Raw genomic sequence first — 23,197 nt, forward strand, 5'->3', positions numbered from 1 at the left:
TCAGCCACGCTCAAGGTCCTAAACAATATCTTAACTGCCATCGATAAGAAACAATACTGTGCAGCCGTATTCATTGATCTGGCCAAGGCTTTGGACTCTGTCAATCACCACATCCTCATCGGCAGACTCGATAGCCTGGTTTCATTTGGTTTCTCAAATGATTTGCCTCGCCTGGTTCACCAACTACTTCTCTGATAGAGTTCAGTGTGTCAAATCGGAGGGCCTGTTGACCGGACCTCTGGCAGTCTCTATGGGGGTGCCACAGGGTTCAATTCTTGAACTGACTCTTCTCTGTATACATCAATGATGTTGCTCTTGCTGCTGATGAGTCTCTGATCTACCTCAACGCAGACGACACCATTCTGTATACTTCTGGCCCTTCTTTGGACACTGTGTTAACAACCCTCCAGACGAACTTCAATGCCATACAACCCTCCTTCCGTGGCCTCCAACTGCTCTTAAATACAAATAAAACTAAATGCATGCTCTTCAACCGATCCCTGCCTGCACCTGCCCGCCCGTCCAGCATCACTACTCTGGAAGGTTCTAACTCAGAATATGTGGACAACTACAAATACCTAGGTGCCTGGTTAGACTGTAAACTCTCCTTCCAGACTCACATCAAACATCTCCAATCCAAAGTTAAATCTAAAATTGGCTTCCTATTTCGCAACAAAGCATCCTACTGTATTTATTTTGCTCCTTTGCACCCCATTATTTCTATTTCTACTTTGCACATTCTTCTACTGCAAATCTACCATTCCAGTGTTTTACTTGCTATATTGTATTTACTTCGCCACCATGGCCTTTCTTTTTGCCTTTACCTCCCTTATCTCACCTCATTTGCTCACATTGTATATTTCTATATTTATTGTATATTTCTACATCTATATTTTTTATATTTTTCTAAATAAAATACCATATTAAAACATTCACGTAAAGGAAAGCACCAGGAATCGATGGCTTTCCTATGCAACTTTATTTAACATTATGGGACAAAATAATGGCCCTATTTACCCAAATGATAACACATATCACACATTAGAGTAGCCAGAAATTGCAGGCCAAATAAATGCTTCACAGAGTAGCAGACACATCTCAACATCAACTGTCTAGTGGAGACTGCGTGAAATCAGGCCTTCATGGTCGAATTCCTGCAAAGAAACCACTACTACAGGACACCAATGAGAAGAAGAGACTTGCTTGGGCCAAGAAACACGAGCAATGGACATTAGACCAGTAAAATTCTGTCCTTTGGTCTGATGAGTCCAAATTGGAGATTTTTGGTTCCAACGGCTGTGTCTTTGTGAGTTGCAGAGTAGTTGAGCGGATGATCTCTGCATGTGTGGTTCCCACCGTGAAGCATGGAGGAGGAGGTGTGATTGTGTGGGGTGCTTTGCTGGTGACACTGTCAGTGATTTATTTAGAATTCAAGGAACACTTAACCAGCATGGTTACCACAGCATTCTCAAGCGATACGCCATCCCATCTGGTTTGCGCTTAGTGGGACTATCATTTGTTTTTCAACAGGACAATGACCCAACACACCTTCAGGCTGTGTAAGGGCTATTTGACCAAGAAGGAGAGTGATGGAGGGCAGCATCTGATGACCTGGCCCTCAACAATCCCCGGACCTCAACCAAATTGAGATGGTTTGGGATGAGTTGGACCGCAGAGTGAAGGAAAAGCAGACAACAAGTGCTCCTCATATGTGGGAACTCCTTCAAGACTGTTTGAAAAGCATTTCTTATGAAGCTGGTTGAGAGAATGCCAAAGCTGTCATCAAGGCAAAGGGTGTCTACTTTGAAGAATCTAAAATATATTTATTTTAAATTGAAAAAAATGGGTTACTACATGATTCCATATGTGTAATTTCATAGTTTTGATGTATTCACTACTATTCTACAATGTAGAAAATAGCCAAAATAAAGAAAAACCCTTGAATGAGCAGGTGTCCAAACTTTTTACTGGTACTGTACATATCCCAACCAGAAGCCATGGATTACAGGCAACATCCGCACCGAGATAAAGGCTAGAGCTGCCGCTTTCAAGGAGCAGGACACTAATCCGGACACTAACAAGAAATCCCGCTATGCCCTCCGACAAACCATCAAACAGGCAAAGTGTCAATACAGGACTAAGAATGAGTCCTACTACACCGGCTCTGATGCTCGTCGGATGTGGCAGGGCTTGCAAACTATTACGGACTACAAAGGGAAACCCAGCCACGAGCTGCCCAGTGTTACGAGCCTACCAGACGAGCTAAATGCCTTTTATAATCGCTTTGAGGCAAACAACACTGAAATATGCATGAGAGCACCAGCTGTTCCGGATGACTGTGTGATCACGCTCTCCGTAGCCGATGTGAGCAAGACCTTTAAACAGGTCAACATTCACAAGGCCGCGGGGCAAGATGGCTTACCAGGACGCGTACTCAGAGCATGTGCGGACCAACTGGCAAGTGTCTTCACTGACATTTTCAACCTCTCCCTGCCCGAGTCTGTAATACCTACATGTTTCAAGCAGACCACCATAGTCCCTGTGCCCAATAAAGTGAGGGTAACCTGCTTTAAATGACTTCTGCCCCGGGGCACTCACGTTGTTAGCCATGAAGTGCTTAAAACAGCTGGTCATGGCTCACAAAACCAACATTCCAGAAACCCTAGACCCACTTCCATTCGCATACCACCCCAACAGATCCACAGATGACACAATCTCAATCGCAGTCCACACTGCCCTTTCCCACCTGGACAAAAGGAACACCTATGTGAGAATGCTATTCATTGACTACAGCTCAGCATTCAACACCATAGTGCCCTCAAAGCTCATCACTAAGCTAAGGACCCTAGAACTAAACACCTTTCTCTGCAACTGGATCCTGGACTTCCTGACGAGCCTCCCCCATGTGGAAAGGGTAGGCAACAACACACCTACCACGCTGATCGTCAACACGGGCGCACCTCAGGGATGCGTTCTTATTCCCCTCCTGTACTCCCTGTTCAATCAGGGCTGTGTGGCCTGATCACCGATAATGATGAGACAGCCTATAGGGAGGAGGTGAGAGACCTGGCAGTGTTGTACAACCTGGAGCAGGTCGAGAGTTTCAAGTTTCTTGATGTCCACATCACCAACAAACTATGGTCCAAACACACCAAGACAGTCATGAAGAGGGCACGACAACACCTTTTCCCCCTCAGGAGATAGTTTTGGCATGGGTCCCCAGATCCTAAAAAAGTTTTACAGCTGCACCATCGAGAGCATCCTGACTGGTTATATCATCGCCTGGTGTGGTTCCTGCTTGGCATCCGACTGCAAGGCGCTAAAGAGGGTAGTGCGTATGGACCAGTATATCACTGGGGCCAAGCTTCCTGGCATCCAGGACAAGCTTCCTGCCATTCTAGGCAGTGTCAGAGGAAGGCCCAAAAACTTGTCAAAGACTCCAGTCACCCAAGTCATAGACTGTTCTCTATGCTACCGCACGGAAAGCGGTACCGAAGCGCCAAGTCTAGGTCCAAAAGGCTCCTAACAGCTTCTACCCCCAACCATAAGACTGGCCACCCGGACTATTTATATTGATCCCCCCTTTTGTTTTTACACTGCTGCTACTCGCTGTCACTTTACCCTTACCTACATGTACAAATTACCTAGACTAACCTGTACCCCCGCATATTGACTCGGTACCGGTACCCCCTGTTTATAGCCTTTATTATTGTCATTTATTGTGTTACTTTTTTATTTTTTACTTTAGTTTATTTAGTAAATATTTTCTTAACTCTATTTATTGAACTGCATTGTTGGTTAAGGGCTCATAAGTAAGCATTTCACGGTAAAGTCTACTACACCTGTTGTATTCGGTGCATGTGACAAATACAGTTTGATTTTAATGTGTTTGGATCAATCTATTAAAATTATTCATTCAACAAATTCAAATAATTCCTATTCTGTTCCACACACTGACATTCACAGCTGAGCAGACACAGCACAACAAAACTAAGCTGCTGTGACACTGATGTGACTACTCTACTAAAAGATTACTGCTTTGAACTCAAAGGATTTGCAAGGGTCAGTGGTACTCTAGACCAGTAGGAGGCAGTGATGTCCCACAGTGCAATTGACAAACACAGTCAATTGCACTGTTCACAATCACAGCCTTTAAAGGCCTATGCAACAGGCACAAGTGCTGGCCACCCTCGCTATATTTGTATATCGCTTCATACTCGTCGCCAAACCCACTGGCTCCATGTCATCTACAAGACCCTGCTAGGTAAAGTCCCCCCTTATCTCAGCTCGCTGGTCACCATAGCATCACCCACCTGTAGCACACGTTCCAGCATGTATATCTCTCTGGTCACCCCCAAAACCAATTCTTTCTTTGGCCTTCTCTCCTTCCAGTTCTCTGCTGCCAATGACTGGAACGAACTACAAAAATCTCTGAAACTGGAAACACTTATCTCCCTCACTAGCTTTAAGCACCAGCTGTCAGAGCAGCTCAGATTACTGCACCTGTACATAGCCCACCTATAATTTAGCCCAAACAACTACCTCTTTCCCTACTGTATTTATTTTATTTATTTATTTTGCTCCTTTGCAACCCATTATTTTTATTTCTACTTTGCACATTCTTCCACTGCAAATCTACCATTCCAGTGCTTTACTTGCTATATTGTATTTACTTTGCCACCATGGCCTTTTTTTGCCTTTACCTCCCTTATCTCACCTCATTTGCTCACATTGTATATAGCCTTTTAGTTTCTACTGTGTTATTGACTGTATGTTTGTTTTACTTCATGTTTTACTCCATCCAACTCTGTGTCGTTGTATGTGTCAAACTGCTTTGCTTTATCTTGGCCAGGTCGCAATTGTAAATGAGAACTTGTTCTCAACTTGCCTACCTGGTTAAATAAAGGTGAAATAAAATAAAAATAAATAAATATAAAAATTGAGTTGCTTGCCATGCACCTGGCCTATGGGTCATCCATCAAATTCATTCCAATTTCTCCATACTCACATACACAGTGCAGATATACATATAAACACCTGCCCCAGGTCCCCAATACATTTACAGACATACAAACAGACCTGCCCTATTAGCTTCTATAAGTCAACTTATTGTAGTTCTCACACATGCACACACTCACCCCATACCACTGACCTAGCTTGCAGGTTCTCCAGCTCCAGGCTCATCTCCCGCTCCAGCTTGGAGAGGGCGTCTTTGTGGCGGCGGGTCTCCTGGTGGAAGTGGTCCTCAGTGTGGAGCTCCTGCTCCTTGAGCTGCTCCTCTAGGGCATTAGCCCGGTGCACCAGCTGCAGGTTCTCCTGGCGGAGCCGTGTGTGCTGCTCCCCGCTGGCCTCCGAGTCCTTCTCCAGCTCTGCTGCACGACGCTCCAGTAGGAGCACCTGGGAGAGGGACGGGGTGAGGGTTAGAACAGAGCAGTGCTGTTTGTTTAATAGAGGGGGGGGCGCTAATCTTCCGAGTCTTTGCAAGGTGTCATGTGGTACAACAGTGTGTGGAACTGACATGTTTTTTGTACCATTTAAGTGATGTTATTGAGAACTAAATGATATTTTCTTTGATGTTCAGTGCTGTATAATATGGTGCCATTGTGCTGTTTGATGCTGAACTCTTTCTTTACATTAATATTCAGTGCTGTATACTGCTGTTTGATACTGTTGATAAACTCTGTATGATGCTGTATAATGTTATGATGCCGTGTTGTGATGTTGAACTCTGACCTTCTCAGTGATGTCGGTGTCGGCCAGATCCAGTGTGTCCCGGGACAGTTCGCCCATGCTGTCCAGCGTCATGGAGCTGTTCCGGAGGTGTCTGGAACACCGGAAAGGAAATATGATAAATGGTTTTCATAAAGAAAGCCCTGTTCTGTCCCTGACAGCTTTTGCTAATCCACACCAGACTTAGCTACAATTTCAAGATAAGTCAAGATAGCTTGTTATGTTTATTCCAAAAATAGAACATATTTTCACATTCAATTTAAAATAATATTCTACAGAATTAATTCAACGAATACATTTTGACCTACCGTGCTACTTTCTTGCTGGACAGCCTCTTGCTGGAGCTGAATGGAAACCAGACAGGAAACCAGTCAGGAAGAGAGAAAGTATAAGAGGAAAGAGACACTGTCCATCTCCTAGTGTCCCTCTATCCTACTCCCCACCCCCTCATCCCTCGCTCCAAAAAGCAGAGAGGTTGTTATACTGAGAGGATAGGCTCCTAAAGTATGGTACATGTTCATATGCACATCTGAGTACTCACACACGCAACCAGGGTCATTAGGGTCATTAGGGCACTCAACAGAAGTTGTTTTAAAATGTGTTGCAACAGGAAACGAACATGTGTGTTTCTTATTGGACACGTGTGAGGCAGGCCTAGTCCCTCCCTGTTACAGTCCATTTTCTTATGTTATGTGCCTAATGAATCAGCACTCATTGAACAGGCACAAAATGATTAAGTATATTTGTATGGTTGCAATGGAATACTTGAAATGGAACATGAGAGCAATCACATAAGCCCATCCTAATTTTTATCTCGGCAGGCTTTTTATTTGAGAGAAACGGTGGTGTAGTTGACCCTGCTCAGTCAATCGACTGCTCTTCCCTCTGCCAGCCTTTAGCTGACTCGACGGTTAACCCGTCAACTTCTAGAGAATCTTTGTTTTCATTTCAATAATTGACTATCTGTGATTTGCTTTATGTCTGCTTAAGATTGATGTAAAAAAAAAAATCTGCTGGATCTGATATGCTTGATCCATTTTTACTGCAGTTCTCTGATCCCCTGATTGCCGATTCATTAACCCATATTTCTAACCTGACGATTATATCTGGTACTGTCCCCAAGGTTTGGAAGGAGGCCCATGTACTCCATCTTCACAAAGGTGGTGACCCTTGTGACCTAAATAATTATTGGCCTATTTCTAAACTTTCTTGCCTAGCTAAAATATTAGAATCCTTGATTCTAAGATCAGCAGAGATCTAAGATCTTTCTTATCTTTGAAATATATTCTAAATGTACATCAGTTGGGTTTTAAACCCGATCATATAGCACTATCTCTGCTGCCACCCTAGTTATAAATGTGGTTAAATGTACGGATAAAAGGCAACATTGTGCATTGTGCTCTTCATTGACATGAAGAGGGCAGCACTATACACACACGTACACATGGATTTTGTGTTGTAGATATGTGGTAGTGGAGTATGGGCCTGAGTGCACACATTTAGTGTGTTGTGAACTCTGTAATGAATGTATTGTAATGTTTTTAAAATTGTATAACTGCCTTAATTTTGTCGGACCCCAGGAAGAGTAGCTGCTGCCTTGGCATCAGCTACTGGGGATCCATAATAAATACAAATGTCAAAGGTTTTTGATACTGTTGATCACTCACTGCTAATTCAAAGGCTTTCTTCAAATTGGCCTAGACAAGGATGCATGTAACTGGTTCAAAAATGACTTAACAGATAGATCCCCATTAGCTGATACTTTTGCAACAGCTAATGGGGATCCTAATAAAGTACAAAAAATGTATATCTACTGATGGTGTTAAATCAGGTTTTCTGGATATTACGAAAGGTGTACCTCAGAGGTCGATTCATGGTCCTGTACTTTTTACTGTTTGGATTAAAAATATCGAGTTGTCTGTAAAAAATTGTAACCTGCACTTGTATGCCGATTATACTGTTGTGTGTGCTATTGCCCCCACGGTTGACCATGCTCTATCTGAACCACAGACTGCCTTCATTGTATTAGAAAAACAAAAACTTTATTGACCTGAAATGTGTACTGAATGCTGATAAAACTAAGTATATACTGTTCTCTAGAGCGCATAAAAATAAGTCTGATGATTTAAGCATATGTATTTTGGATGGTGTCCATATTGATCGTGTCCCTGCTTACAAATAACTGGGCATCTGGAGCGATGAAAAGCTGTCGTTTAAAAAGCATATTGCGGAGTTAGTTAAGAAGCTGAGAGTAAAAATGGCATTTTTCTATAGAAAAAGGTCCTACCTCTCGCTAAATAGTAGAAAGCAGATCATTCAGTTGATGTTCGTATTGGTCCAAGACTATGGTGACATCATCTATATGAACGCAGCTGACACTTCAGCCGTTAGATGCAGTTTATCATAGCACACTGCGCTGTAAATCGGGCAAACATTTTTCTTCTCATCACTGCATCCACTGCAACCAGAAAGTTGGTTGGCCCTCTTTGATGTCACTTAGCTTGATACATTGCTATGTGTTCATTTATAAAGCCCTTTTACCTAACATCATTTACTAAACTTTAGATACACGAGTTACCACGTCTCTGGGATGGCTAACTGTGGAAATTCCTTTGGTCTCTACTGAGTTAGGTAAATCAGCTTTAAGTTCTCTTGCACCTTATTTGTGGAACAATCTTTCTTAAATTTGAGGTTCTGGTGACTCTAAGGCAATTCAGAAGGCTGATTGAGAACTTTATTACTGATGAATGTGTGTTTTTAACGACTGTGTTTTTTTTTACTTGCATTTTGTATTTATATTTTGATGTGTGTATTTTCTGTCATTTAGGGCTCATCTGTAAGAGACCTTGGTCTCAGTGTGACTCCCTGATAAAACAAAGGTTCAAACCATTGCAAATGACATCACTCACCTGTGAAGTTTTTTCAGATTTAGCATTCTTTTTAAAATTCTTAAAAAAAAACATTTGTCACTGCACAGATGCAATTCTTTCCATGAGCTTGACAGGATGTGAGATACAGTATGTATATATGAAACGTATAAGGCATGCACTGATATGAGCAATGGGAACTCCATGCAAACCTTCTGTTGGCCACACAGCACCAACAGCTAGAGAAAAGCATGACAGTCCACCAAACTCAGTTTAAAAACAACTATGCCCTTTAACCTTATGAATCCTATTATAACAATAAAGTACAGATACAATGAGCAAGCCTGAGTGAGTGAGAGGTTCTCCCCAAAACAAGCTGAGTCAAGCCAAACACCAATTCTGTCAAAACACCACAACTCACACACAAACGTGCACTGAAGAGTGAAGATGAGTGGAGCGAGTGAGATGTGTGTGACGAACCTATTCAAAACACACAAACACCATCATAATCTGTGCATGTGTCTGTCTATTTGACATTAAACACAGCACGCATGTGTGCATCTTACCAATTGAACACAACAGGACAGCACATGCACAGACAACTAAAGTAATGTGTGTTTCCTTGTCAACACGGCAATACACACACACACACACACACACACACACACACACACACACACACACACACACACACACACACACACACACACACACACACACACACACACACACACACACACACACACACACACACACACACACACACACACACACACACACACACACACACACACGGGTAACCTTAGTGGTGGTGAGAAGTGTTACCTATTCATCTCTAGGAAATTGAGGCGAGTGGAGAGGTCCTCCAGGCGAGAGATTTGTTTGTGACATTGGTTACAGAAAAAGTCCAGCGCCTCCTCCCTAAGGAAGCTCTGAAAGCTTGCAGGGAGAGTAGTTGGGGCGCTGGGGAGAGGAAGAGGGGGGGGGGGGTGAGTGACAGAAAAGTGGGGTGCACAGTGAGGAAGCTTTGGGGATCAAGAGCGCAGGATTATCAGAGTTTGTGAAAAGTGACACAAATTGGGCTGTGGGGTTCCCTGAAAGGTTGGATTCCATCTAGGCGTTGTTGCATCCGAGGTTTCGTCCTGTCATTGGGCTCACTTTAATACACTGAGTGTACAAAACATTAAGAACACCTGCTCTTTCAAGGGATCATAACTTTCACCTGTATTCACCTGGTCGACCAGGTGAATACAGGTGAAAGTTATGATCCCTTATTGATGTCACTTGTTAAATCCACTTCAAATCAGTGTAGATGAAGACCGGTTAAAATAAGGATTTTTAAGCCTCGAGACAATTGAGACATGGGTTGTATATGTGTGCCATTCAGAGGGTGAGTGGGCAAGACAAATTATTTAAGTGCCTTTGAACCGGGTATGGTAGTAGGTGCCAGCTGCACCGGTTTGTGTCAAGAACTGCAATGCTGCTGGGTTTTTCACACTCAACAATTTCCTGTGTGTATCAAGAATGGTCCACCACCCAAAGAACATCCAGCCAACTTGACACAACTGTGGGAAGAATTGGTGTCAACATGGGCCAGCATCCCTGTGGAATGCGTTCAACACCTAATAGAGTCCATTCCCTGACGACTTTGAGGCTGTTCTGAGTGCAGAAGGTGGGTGTGCAACTCAATATTAGGAAGGTATAGTGAAGGACACTAATGTGAAGTAACAGCTGCAGTAGGTTATGTATGTGTGTGTTGCAGTAGTAGTGACACAACAGTGTGTGTTTGTAGACAGTGGCAGTGAAGCAGCAGTGTACCGTCTCTAGGTGTGTGCGTTTGTCTTGTAAGACGAGGAGAGTGGTTAACATCCTGTGTGTACAGAGGTGTCGTTTACACACATCTGTGTGAAAGGGGTCAGATCAATTTTACACTTCAGCTTTGACCAGTAGTATGTCTCTTGGCATCACAGCACACAGCATTGCACTAACCACAATGCTCCTGCAACACACTGTAAATCACAATGGACTGATTCAAACTGGCTTAGTGCCCATTCATTCTAGTTGGAAGGAAGTTATGGTTGTAACGTTGAATTACCGAGGGGAACAAAGGTTTAGTATTACTTGTAACTCAGAAGGAATCAATAAAGCCAAGCCATTTAGGCCAGCTTATTTCCATATTGTGACCGAGAGAGAAAATCTAGGTAGTTATCTGGCTAAGAGCTCGGGAAAATATCACGCAAACGGGAATTACGCATTATCCGGCTTAGCGTCTCTGATGAAAACAAAGCGTAAGAGAAGGGGGTGGAAAGTGCTCAGGAGTGTTCAGGCAGAGCAATACCGTGTCAGAGGAAGGAGAGAGGGGAGTGAGTGTTCTGGTGTGGTCAGGTGAAACAGACAATTAATCCATATTGGCCGCCTCAACCCGCAGCTTTGTTTGGCAGCATATGGAAAGCCTGTAACTTTCAATTTTGTCTGAATTCCATTCCAGAAACATGGCTCTGTTTGCCCTTGATAACTTGCCCTTGCAAACTCAAGGGGACTGGATGTGTGAAAGTATATGGTGTGAAGTAGCTCTGCCTGCCCTTCAAACCATTTTTTTTTAAATAAATGAGTTTGCACCATATTGCTTTCACCTGCCTAGTCCTTTCAGATACCTCAGAGCGAGCAATGAAGGGCAGGGAGAAGGGAGCAAGTTTTTCCAGCCAGTGTCCTCAGTGTCACAGAGTAAGCAGCAACATGGAGAGAGAGTGTGAGTAAGTGAACTTTGCCCATGTTCCCTTTTATCTCACCCTTCAGGAACAGGAAGCAGCAGGGGTGGAATGGGAAGGACGTCTCCAGAGAGTCCTTGTCATGTTTGACCTCCAGTCTTTACAAACATATAGCCAGTCAGTCTGGTTATAACAGCACTGGGGGAGGTTGTGACTGTTAAAATGTAGCTAATTAAATCTACCCTGCTACTCTATCCAGCAGGACAACAATTTCCCTGTTAGCAGACAGGAGCCAATGACAAAGACTACTAACAACTGTGTTTGACTTTAGAGGTGATATCCTAGGATTAAATCATATTATCGTTGGTAACAATATGGCAGATACTGTGGGTGACCTTCATCCGACATCTCCGTTTTCAACTGATTAGTGGTACTAAGCCTAGCCTACATATTCCTATACGTCACAGTCATACTTGGAGTGCTTAGTTGGTGTGGGCCATTGACTGGGTCCGTTCTTTAAGGGTGGTCTGTACCTGGGAGAGAGTAGCAGGGAGGAGCAGTTGTTCTGGTCCAGAGTCTGGAGGTGGGATGAGTCTCCCTCTCCATCTGTCCCCTCCTCAGTGGTGTCCAGCAGCAGCTCCGAGGTGTTGCTTTCCCCAAAGTCCTCAAAGTGCTCCTCCTCCGTGCCGATCACTGTCACCAGGGAGAGGCTGTGCAGCTCTGAGCTCAAGGAGAACCTGAGGGAGAGAGGGAACAGGGGGAATAAGAATGAGTGTGATTAAAAGAGAGAAAGAGAAAAATAGGAGAATAATAGCCTTTCAGGTACACACAGCAAACCTATTTTTAAAAAAGTATTTTCCTGCACTTAGCCAATTTAGGAGGAACTGAATTCTGTGTGAATGTTGTCAGGGGTGGAAATGCAGGTAAATGCTGGTACACCTTGTTTGATCATTTACAGGCTTCATGGTTTGTGGTTCTATGCATCTACTATGCATTTAGAAAATATTCAGACTCCTTGACTTTTTCCATATTCTGTTACGTTGCAGCCTTATTCAAAAATGTATTAAAAATCATTTTTTCGTCAACCATCAACAGACAATACCCCATAATCACAAAGCCAAAACAGGTTTTTAGAAATGTTTGCAAATCTATACAAAATAAACCCAGAAATACCTCATTTACATAAGTATTCAGACCCTTTGCTATGAGACTCAAAATTGGAGTTTAGATGCATCCTGTTTCCATCGACCATCCTTGAGATGTTTCTACAACTTGATTGGAGTCCACCTGTGGGAAATTCAATTGATTGGACATGATCTGGAAAGGCACACATCTGTCTATATACAGTCACACAGTTGACAGTGCATGTCAGCGCAAAAACTAAGCCATGAGGTCGGAAAAATTGTCCGTAGAGCTCCGAGACAGGTTTTTGTTGAGGGACAGATCTGGGGAAGGGTACCAAAAATGTATACAGCATTGAAGGTCCCCAAGAACGCAGTGGCCTCCATCATTCTTAAATGGAAAAAAAATTGAACCACCACAACTTTTCCTAGAGCTGGCCGCACGTCCAAACTGAGCAATCGGGAAAGAAGGACCTTGGTCAGGGAGGTGACCAAGAACCCAATGGTCACTCTGACAGAGCTTCAGAGTTTCTCTGTGGATATGGAGAACCTTCCAGAAGGACCACCATCTCTGCAGCACTCCACCAATCAGGCTTTAATGGCCAGACAGAAGCCACTCCTCAGTAAAAGGCACATGACAGCCCGCTTAGCGTTTGCCAAAAGGCACTTAAAGGACGCAGACAATGAGAAACAAGATTCTCTGATTTGATGAAACCAAGATTGAACTCTTTGGCCTGAATGCCAAGAGTTATGTCTGAAGGAAACCTGGCACCATCCCTACGGCGAAGCATGGTGGCGGCAGCATCATGCTGTGGGGATGTTTTTCAACAGCAGGGACTGGGAGACTAGTGAGGATAGAGGCAAAGATGAACAGAGCAAAGTACAGCAAGATCCTTGATGAAAACCTGCTGCAGAGTGCTCAGGACCTCAGGCAGGGATGAAGGTTCACCTTCCAACAGGACAACGACCCTAAGCACACAGCCATGGCAACGCAGGAGTGGCTTCGGGACAAGTCTCTGAATGTCCTTGAGTGGCCCAGCCAGAACCTGCACTTGAACCCGATTGAACATCTCTGGAGAGACCTGAAAATAGCTGTGCAGCAACGTTCCCCATCCAACCTGACAGAGCTTAAGAGAATCTGCAGAGGAGAATGGGAATAAACTCCCCAAATACAGCTCTGCCAAATGTGCGTCAACAAAGTACTGAGTAAAGGGTCTGAATACTTGTGCAAATTGTAATATTTAAGTTTCTTATTTTTAATAGGTTTGCAAAAAATTCTAAAAAACTATTTTTGCTTTTCATTATGTGGTATTGTGTGAAGATCGATGAGGGAAAAAAACGATTTTATCCATTTTAGAATAAGGCTGTAAGGTAACAACATGTGGAAAAAGTCAAGGTGTCTGAATACTTTACGAATGCACTGTACATGTATGTGTGATTGTGAACAGCCCGTTCCACAAATCTCATACACTTTTGAGGCTTTAGCTAAAGTAAGGTTGAGTTAAGTTAGTCTCTCTCTTCACTTGACTCGCATCTATTACGGTTTATTGTAGCTAAAAAAATGTAATTTAAATTGCACTCTTCTTTCCTTGCAGTAAATGTTTAAAACTTTTCTGGGATAGGGGGCAGTATTTTCACATCCGGATAAAAAGCGTGCCCAAAGTAAAATGCCTGCTACTAAGGCCCCGAAGCTAAGATATGCATATAATTAGTATATTTGGATAGAAAACACTCTGAAGTTTCTAAAACTGTTAATAATATCTGTGAGTATAACAGAACTAATTTGGCAGGCGAAACCCCGTGCACAATCCATCCAGGGATTTTTTGTTGTTGATGTCACTGTGTTTTCCAATGGGTTTCTATGGGAGACCTGGTTTTATTAGACATCCACTAGATGTCAACAGTCTTTAGAAATTGTTCGATGCTTTTCTTTTGAGAAATGAAGAAGTAGGGCTGTTCTTTGTAGGTGTCACTCTGAAGGGCTTTAGTCTTTTGTTGCGCGTGAACTGGAGCGGCTTCACGTTGTTTTATCCGGTATTAGAAACAGTTTATTCCGTCTTAAATTGAATTGTTTATTTACATTTTAGGATACCTGAGGTTGGATTGGGAACATTGTTTGAAATGTTTGGACCAAGTTTATAGGTAAGTTACTAGACATGTTGGAACCGGTGTATTTCTGAATCAAATGCGCCAAATAAATTGACATTTTGGGGATATAAAGAAGGAATTTATTGAACAAAACGACCATTCATTGTGTCACTGAGACATTTGAGATTGCAAAAAGAAGAAGATCTTCAAAGGTAAGGCATTTATTTTTTGGCTATTTCTGACTTTCGTGTCGTACCTGCCTGGTTGAAAAATGATTTTCATGTGTTTGTATGCGGGGCGCTGTCCTCAGATAATCGCATGGTTTGCTTTCGCCGTAAAGCCTTTTTGAAATCTGACACAGCGGCTGGATTAACAAGAAGTAAAGCTTTATCTTGATGTATTACACTTATATTTCCGTGAAGGTTGAATATTGATATTTCTGTCGTTTGAATATGGCGCACTACAATTTCACTGGATGTTGTCAAATCAATCTCGCTAACGGGATTCGAGCGGGATTCGTGCTTAGGGATCCCTAAGAGATTTGAATTAATAGGTTCCCACCAATGTGGGCGACTAGAAAGTGTTCATCACAGTTTGTCCCCTCAAATGATCAGTACTCACAAGTGACCAGTCGGTCATTCCCTGTTACCATGGGCTCTTCCTCGTAGACTTGGGACAAGATGGGGAGGCAGGCTGTGAGTGCCTGAGGGTTAATCAAATTTAGGGCTAAACAGGGGCACCAGGCAAGCGCAGTGACTGGCCAGGGCCCAGCCTAGTGAGGGGATGCTGGGGTAGGACAGGACGGGTGGATGGGGTAGGGTGGGTAATCCTGTTAAACTCCTAATCCCCAGCCAATAGCCAAGGTATCCCCAGTCAAGGCATTCAAGGACTAGGTTTGATTGGAAGTTGTGAAGTCATCAGACTTGCTAGAGGAACAATAGAGAAGCAATAGAGAACAAAATAGGAAAGGCCCATCCCCCACATTTGCTATGTCATGACATACCTGGACCACATTTTGAGATGTGCCGTTTGTTCTGTAGATCTTGTGTTAAATTAAGTGAAAAGGGCACTGGAGTGCCCTGGAGGTTAAACATTACTGACACAGTGTTGTGTGTGGGAATAGGAAATTAGTCTCGTTGTTAATGCAAGAGCACATGACTGAGGCAGGAGTGTGTTGTTATTGTGCTGATTTGCTTAATTTGTTTTGTTTACCTTTACCTCTGATGGTCAAAGGTGACTATTGATCACACCGCTGCCAATTGTAAACCTTTTTACACTGACATCAACATTTCAAACAATGTTCCTAATCCAACCTCAGGTATCCTAAAATGTGACATCAACTCAAAATGGTTGTGGATGGTTTCTGTAATTCACCTGCAGTGATCACCTGCAGTGACAGACAGGACAACACAGGAAATGTGGAACTTAAAGAAGGAACTGAGTTGAAACGCAGACAAATCTGCCTCGGGGTAGCCTGAGATTACCACCGTAAAATGAAGTTGGAAAGTTATATAAGAAAACACCTGTATGGAAAGAGTAACAGGAGCATGATCTGACATAGTTAGCAGAGTAGAAAAGGATGTCAGATAGACTGCCGTTTGGCAGTGGACTATATTTCCATTCAAAATGTGTCAATAAGTTGCCTGACAAGATTCAACACAGAGAAAGGTCAACATTTACTGAAAGTAATTTATTTCAGGGGAAGTTCAGCCCTGGAGAGCCAGGGGAAGACCTTCCATAATTACTGCCAAATCGCTAACAGTGCAGGACTGCTGAAACAGGATCAAGTGGAAGTGTCAGAGTCTCTGCCAGTCCGGGCTTTGGCCCCCTTCAGCATGAAGGAAAGAGGTGTCAGGGAGCAGAGGAGGGAAGATGGGGCCCTCCAGAAAAAAAAGGAAAAAAGTGAAAAAAGCAAACTCCACACTTCCTGGAATTTAAGGCTCAGCTGTGAACAGGAAGTCCAAACACATCCCCCCCAATCCGTCATCAAGCCGGAGAGCTGGGTAACGCAATCAGCAGACAAGGCCTTATATGCCCCTACACTTCCTCCTCCCTCGTGACAGACCCCAGCACTACATGCAAAAACAACTCATAAATGCGCTCAGAATAAAGACCCCAAACAGCAGCTATTGTATTTACTTACACGGAGGGCAGACACCCTCTCTCTTTCATAGAGCAGATTGATATGGTCAACTTATAGGCCTAAAGTAAAATCAAGTTAATATAGTCGTAGCCTACATCAAAAATCGCTTGATGTAGGCTCAATTTCTTCAATTAGTATCAAACACTTAACAAAGATATCTGGAACGTAAAAAAGGACATTGTCAAGTGGGGTGGCAGATAGCCTCGTGGTTAGAGCGTTGGGCCAGTAACCGAAAGGTTCCTAGATCGAATCCCCGAGCTGACAAGGTGAAAATCTGTTGTTCTGCCACTGAACAAGGCAGTTAACCCACTGTTCCTAGGCTGCCACTGCAAATAAGAAATTGTTCTTAACTGACTTGCCTAGTTAAATAAAGGTAAACGGAGAAAACAAAGTGGCTGTCCCAAACAGGTGGCAGCCACTAATCTGGCTGTAATCAGGTGGGGCACATAGTGCCCACAACTAGACTAATCATCATCTCCTCATTCTAACATTTCACCCAATTAATGCATTAGGGGTGGACCCCAATCAAACAAATCCTCAGATGATGACAACGTTAATACGTTTTCAGTATTTGCCCTAAGGGGCAATGTGTCTAGTTATTGCCACTAAGGTTGCACTGACTTGAATCAAATATGTTGGGCTTTGATAATACTCCAAAAATAGGCAAAAGGTGCCTTCCCCTAAACATAATTATTTGAGTTTAGGTAAAAAGCCAAAAATCATTAAGTGAACGATCCCCGTCAAGGGAGGAGCTGATCTTTTGTATGACAGTAAAATGACAGTAAAACATTCTTATGATGACTATAACATTTGTTATAGACACCTTCTATTCTTGCACATTATCTCATAAAACGCTTATTTCAACACTGTCTACTCAGGCAAATTTTCCAAGCAATATGGAATATTTTTAAATGGTCATACCAAGGATCATTTGGTCATACCAAGGATAATATACATTATTATCCCAAACAGCCCAAACAAAAGCATTGAATAACAGATTCACTACGTGGAACAACAGATAGTCCCCCAAAAAATCTAGTAAGTTTGTTCTGAAGTGACTGCCCTATATCTCTCAGAACACTGTCATGGGATCGGCAGGGTAACCTAGTGGTTAGAGCGTCGGACTAGTAACCGGAAGGTTGCGAGTTCAAACCCCCGAGCTGACAAGGTACAAATCTGTTGTTCTGCCCCTGAACAGGCAGTTAACCCACTGTTCCCAGGCCGTCATTGAAAATAAGAATGTGTTCTTAACTGACTTGCCTGGTTAAATAAAGGTAAAATAAAACTGACCCATATATTTACACCTGTTGTGACATATATTGTTTTATTTTATGGCTGGTTATGACACCTACATTTGAGTGTCAAAACCCACATTTATTCAAATCCATTTTTCCCCGACCAAGAAGTTTCCTTTCATTTGAAAGTTTATTTCTTAAATCCTTAGTTGTTGTTATAATGAATACTTTCCAGTTATTTTTTTCCTGCATATTTTAAAATAACACTTTATGTAGACTAAGAAATATATACTTTATGACACTGTCAAGAAGCATTATGAGCATCAGCTGGCATCGGGGTATCGGAATAAATATATATACACACATACACACATACTACCGGTCAAAAGTTTTAGAACATTAGAACAAACTCATTCAATAGTTTATCTTTATTTTTATTTGTACTATTTTCTACATTGTAGAATTATAGTGAAGACATCAAAACTATGAAATAACACATGGAATCACTTAGTAACCCATATATATTTTAGATTTTAAATTCTTCAAATAGCCACCCTTTTCCTCGATGCCAGCTGTGCACACTTTTGGCCTTCTTTCAATCAGCATCATGAGGTAGTCACCGACAACATAAACCTACTGTTGTAGGCTATAGCGTAATCAAATGTTTTTTTTTGGTTTTGACACTCTTATGTAGATGTCATAACTGCCATAAAATAACGCAATATATGTCACAACAGGTTAAATATATGTGTCATGACAAGTTATGTCAGCTGACATTATGACATGTTTATGACAAGTTATGAGGGAAAAATGTTGCCGACAGAGAGGGCTGCCATGCTTCTCGCTCTTAGGAAACTATGCAGTATTTTTTTTAATGTATTATTTCTTACATAATTAGCCCAGAAATGTGATTATGTTATTACATGCAGCCGGGAAGAACTATTGGATATCAGAGCGGTGGTAACTCACCAGCACTGCCAGAATTACAACTTTCCCAAAGTGGTTCCTTTGTTCGCAACCCCCGAACTGATTCCAGAGGCCGACCCAAAACACCACCGGCAGATAAGAGGTACTCTGAGTGGTCTTCTAGTCCGACTTAGGAGGTGCGCACACCACCCACCACTCCCAAGTATATTACTCGCTGATGTTCAGTCTCTAGATAATAAAGTTGATGAGCTCAGGGCATGGGTTTCTTTCCAGAGAGACATCAGGGATTGTAACATATTCTGTTTCACGGAAACATGGCACTCTTGGGATATACTGTCTGTGTCCGCCAGCCAGCTGGGTTCTCAGTTCATCGCATAGACAGGAATAAATATCTATCTGGGAAGAAGGGAGGGGGACTATGTTTCATGATTAACCTCTTGCTCCTACCTGGCACGCAGGCGTCCCATCTAGAGATCTGGAAATGCAAATGCGCTACGCTAAATGCTAATAGTATTAGTTAAAACTCAAACGTTAATTAAAATACACATGCAGGGTATTGAATTAAAGCTACACTCATTGTGAATCCAGGCAACAAGTCAGATTTTTAAAATGCTTTTCAGCAAAAGCATGAGAAGCTATTATCTGATAGCATGTAACACCCCAAAAGACCCGCAGGGGACGTAAACAAAATAATTAGCATAGTCGTCGCTACACAAACCGCACAAATGAAATATAAAACATTCATTATCTTTGACCATCTTCTTTGTTGGCACTCCTAGATGTCCCATAATCACTATTGGGTCTTTTTTTCGATTAAATCGGTCCATATATAGCCTAGATATCGATCTATGAAGACTGTGTGATAAACAAAAATATATAGCGTTTCATAACGTAACGTCATTTTTTTAAATTAAAAAAGTAGACGATAAACTTTCACAAAACACTTTGAAATACTTTTGTAATGCAACTTTAGGTATTAGTACACGTTAATAAGCGATAAAATTCATCAGGAGGCGATGTAAATTCTTTAGCTGTCCGTCTGGAAAAAAATGTCCGGATATTTCAAACGACCACCCTAATCACTGTCAAATGCTCCCTGAAACACATCTGCGAGCAGGCCTTTCTAATCAACCTGGCCCGGGTGTCCTGGAAGGATAATGACCTCGTCCCGTCAGTAGAGGACGCCTGATTATTCTTAAAAAGTGCTTCCTTCACCATCTTAAATAAGCATGGCCCTTTCAAAAAACATTGAACTAAGAACAGATATAACCCTTGGTTCACTCCACACTTGACTGCCCTTGACCAGCACAAAAACATCCTGTGGCATACTGCATTAGCATCGAATAGACCCCGCGATATGCAACTTTTCAGGGACGTTAGGAACCAACATACACTGGCTGATAGGAAAGCAAAGGCTAGCTTTTTCAAACAGAAATGTTCATCCTGTAACACTAACTCCAAAAAGTTCTGGGACACTGTATAGTCCATGGAGAATAAGAGCACCTCCTCCCAGCTGCCCACTGCACTGAGGCTAGGAAACACTCATCACCAGTAAATCTAAGATAATCGAGAGCATTTGTCTATGGCTGGCCATGATTTCCACCTAGCTACCCCTACCCCAGTAAACAGCTCTGCACCCCCCACAGCAACTCGCCCAAGCCATCCCCATTTCTCCTTCACCCAAACCCAGAAAGCTGATGTTCTGAAAGAGCTGCAAAATAAGGACCCCTACAAATCAGCTGGGCTAGACAATCTGGACCCTCTCTTTCTGAAATTACCTGCCGTAATTGTTGCAACCCCTATTACTAGCCTGTTCAACCTCTCTTTCGTATTGTCTGAGATCCCTAAAGATTGGAAAGCTGCCGCGGTCATCCCCCTCCTCAAAGGGGGAGACACTCTAGACCCAAACTGTTACAGACCTATATCTATCCTACCCTGCCTCTCTAAAGACAAGTTAACAAACAGATCATCGACCATTTCGAATCCCACCGTACCTTCTCCGCAATAGAAATCTGATTTCCGAGCTGGTCATGACTGCATCTCAGCCACATTAAAGGTCCTAAACAATACCATAACCGCCATCGATAAAAGGCAGTACTGTGCAGCCGTCTTCATCGACCTGGCCAAGGCTTTTGACTCTGTCAATCACCTCATTCTTATCAGCAGACTCAACAGCCTTGGTTTCTCAAATGACTGCCTCGCCTGGTTCACCAACTACTTCTCAGATAGAGTTCAGTGTGCCAAATCGGAGTGCCTGTTGTAGGGGACCTATGGCAGTCTCTATGGGGGTGCCACAGGGTTCGATTCTCTGGCCGACTCTTTTCTCTGTATATATCAATGATGTTACTCTTGCTGCTGGTTATTCTCTGATCCACCTCTACGCAGACGAAGCCATTCTGTAGACATTTGGCCCTTCTTTGGACACTGTGCTAACAAACCTCCAAACGAGCTTCAATGCCATACAACACTCCTTCCGTGGCCTCCAACCGCACTTAAACGCTAGTAAAACTAAGTGCATGCTCTTCAACCGATTGCTGCCCGCACCCTCTCGCCCGACTAGCATCACTACTCTGGACGGTTCTGACTTAGAATATGTGGACAACTACAAATACCTAGGTGTCTGGTTAGACTAAACTCTCCTTCCAGACTCAGATTAAGCATCTCCAATCCCAAAATAAATCTAGAATCGGCTTCCTATTTCTCAACGCAGCAACCTTCACTCATGCTGCCAAACATACCCTCGTAAAACTGACTGTCCTACCGATCCTTGACTTCGGCGAGGTCATTTACAAAATAGCCTCCAACACTCTACTCTGCAAATTGGATGTAGTCTATCACAGTGCCATCCGTTTTGTCACCAAAGCCCCATATACTACCCACCACTGCGACCTGTATGCTCTCGTTGCTGGCCCTCACTACATATTCGTCGCCAAACCCACTGGCTCTAGGTCATCCATAAGTCTATTCTTGGTAAAGCCCAGCCTTACCTCAGCTCACTGGTCACCAGCAAGTATATTTCACTGGTCACCCCCAAAGCCATAACTTCCTCTGGCCGCCTTTCTTTACTTCCAGATCTCTGCTAACACTGACTGGAATGAATTGCAAAAATCACAGAAGCAGGTGCAACGGCAGATTTCCTCCTCTTAAGAGGTGAAACAAGGATTGGACCAATACGCAGCGTGGTAGGTGTCCATGGTTTTTAATAAGAAAAACTAAACATGAACACAAATACAAAATAATAAAGTGAACTGGCAATGAAACAGTCCAGTGTGGCAAAACACTGACACAGGAAACAATCACCCACAAAATACCCAAAAGAACATGGCTGCCTAAATATGGTTTCCAATCAGAGACAACGAGAAACACCTACCTCTGATTGAGAACCAATCTAGGCAGGAGACTCTAGCAGCTCTGGACAGGCGAGGCGCACTGTAGGCCTGGTACGTGGTGCCAACACTGGTGGTACTGGGCCGAGGACACGCACCTCAGGGCGAGTGAGGGGAGGAGAAATAGGGATTACTGGGCTCTGGACACGCACAGGAAGCCTGGTGCGGGGGGCTGCCACCGGTGCGTGTAGGTGGCACTGGATAGACCGGACCGTGCAGGCGCACTGGAGCTCTTGAGCACCGAGCCTGCCCAACCTTACCTGGCTCAATGCCCACTCTAGCCTGGCCGATCCGAGGAGCTGGAATGTACCGCACCGGGCTATGCACCCGCACTGGAAACACTGTGCGCTCCACAGCATAACACGGTGCCTGCCAGGTCTCTCTCGCTCTCCAGTAAGCACAGGAAGTTGGCGCAGGTCTCCTACCTGGCTTCGCCATACTCCCTGTGTGCCTCCCCCAATAAATTTTAGGGGCTGACTCTCGGGCTTCCTACCGCACCGCCGTGCTCGTTTCTCCAACTCCATTCTCCTGTAACCCTCCTCGCACTGCTCCAGCGAATCCCAGGTGGGCTTCGGCACTCTCCCTGGGTCGACCGCCCACCTGTCTATCCCAAGTTGTATAGTCCAGATTCTGCTCCCAAGTCCAATAATCCTGACATCGCTGCTCCTCCTGCTGCTGCCTGCCACCACGCTGCTTGGTCCTGTTTTGGTGGTTGATTCTGTCACGGCAGATTTCCTCCTCTTCCTCTGAAGAGGTGAAACAAGGATCGGACCAATACGCAGCGTGGTAGGTGTCCATGGTTTTTAATAAGAAAAACTAAACATGATGACAAATACAAAATAATAAAGTGAACTGGCAACGAAACAGTCCCGTGTGGCACAAACACTGACACAGGAAACAATCACCCACAAAATACCCAAAGAACATGGCTGCCTAAATATGGTTCCCAATTAGAGACAACGATAAACACCTGCCTCTGATTGAGAACCAAT

At 43.4% G+C, this 23,197-nt stretch overlaps 1 protein-coding gene across 2 annotated transcripts in view; it reads right to left on the reverse strand.

Annotated features, from left to right (window-relative positions):
* Nucleotides 1–23,197, reverse strand: part of LOC124039240 (rab11 family-interacting protein 3-like) — a 68,044-nt gene that overhangs the window by 16,210 nt on the left and 28,637 nt on the right. Inside the window, exons 5-9 of one of the 2 annotated variants that reach the window (XM_046355150.1) lie at nt 11,839–12,042; nt 9,423–9,560; nt 6,039–6,074; nt 5,734–5,824; nt 5,153–5,397 (exon numbers count right to left, since the gene is read on the reverse strand). In XM_046355150.1, coding sequence (XP_046211106.1) covers nt 5,153–5,397; nt 5,734–5,824; nt 6,039–6,074; nt 9,423–9,560; nt 11,839–12,042 — 714 coding nt within the window. The remainder of the gene's footprint in view (nt 1–5,152; nt 5,398–5,733; nt 5,825–6,038; nt 6,075–9,422; nt 9,561–11,838; nt 12,043–23,197) is intronic. The other variant, XM_046355151.1, reaches the window with a different exon arrangement.

Source organism: Oncorhynchus gorbuscha, linkage group LG07, assembly GCF_021184085.1.
Source record: "Oncorhynchus gorbuscha isolate QuinsamMale2020 ecotype Even-year linkage group LG07, OgorEven_v1.0, whole genome shotgun sequence".
NCBI classification, from domain to species: domain Eukaryota; kingdom Metazoa; phylum Chordata; class Actinopteri; order Salmoniformes; family Salmonidae; genus Oncorhynchus; species Oncorhynchus gorbuscha.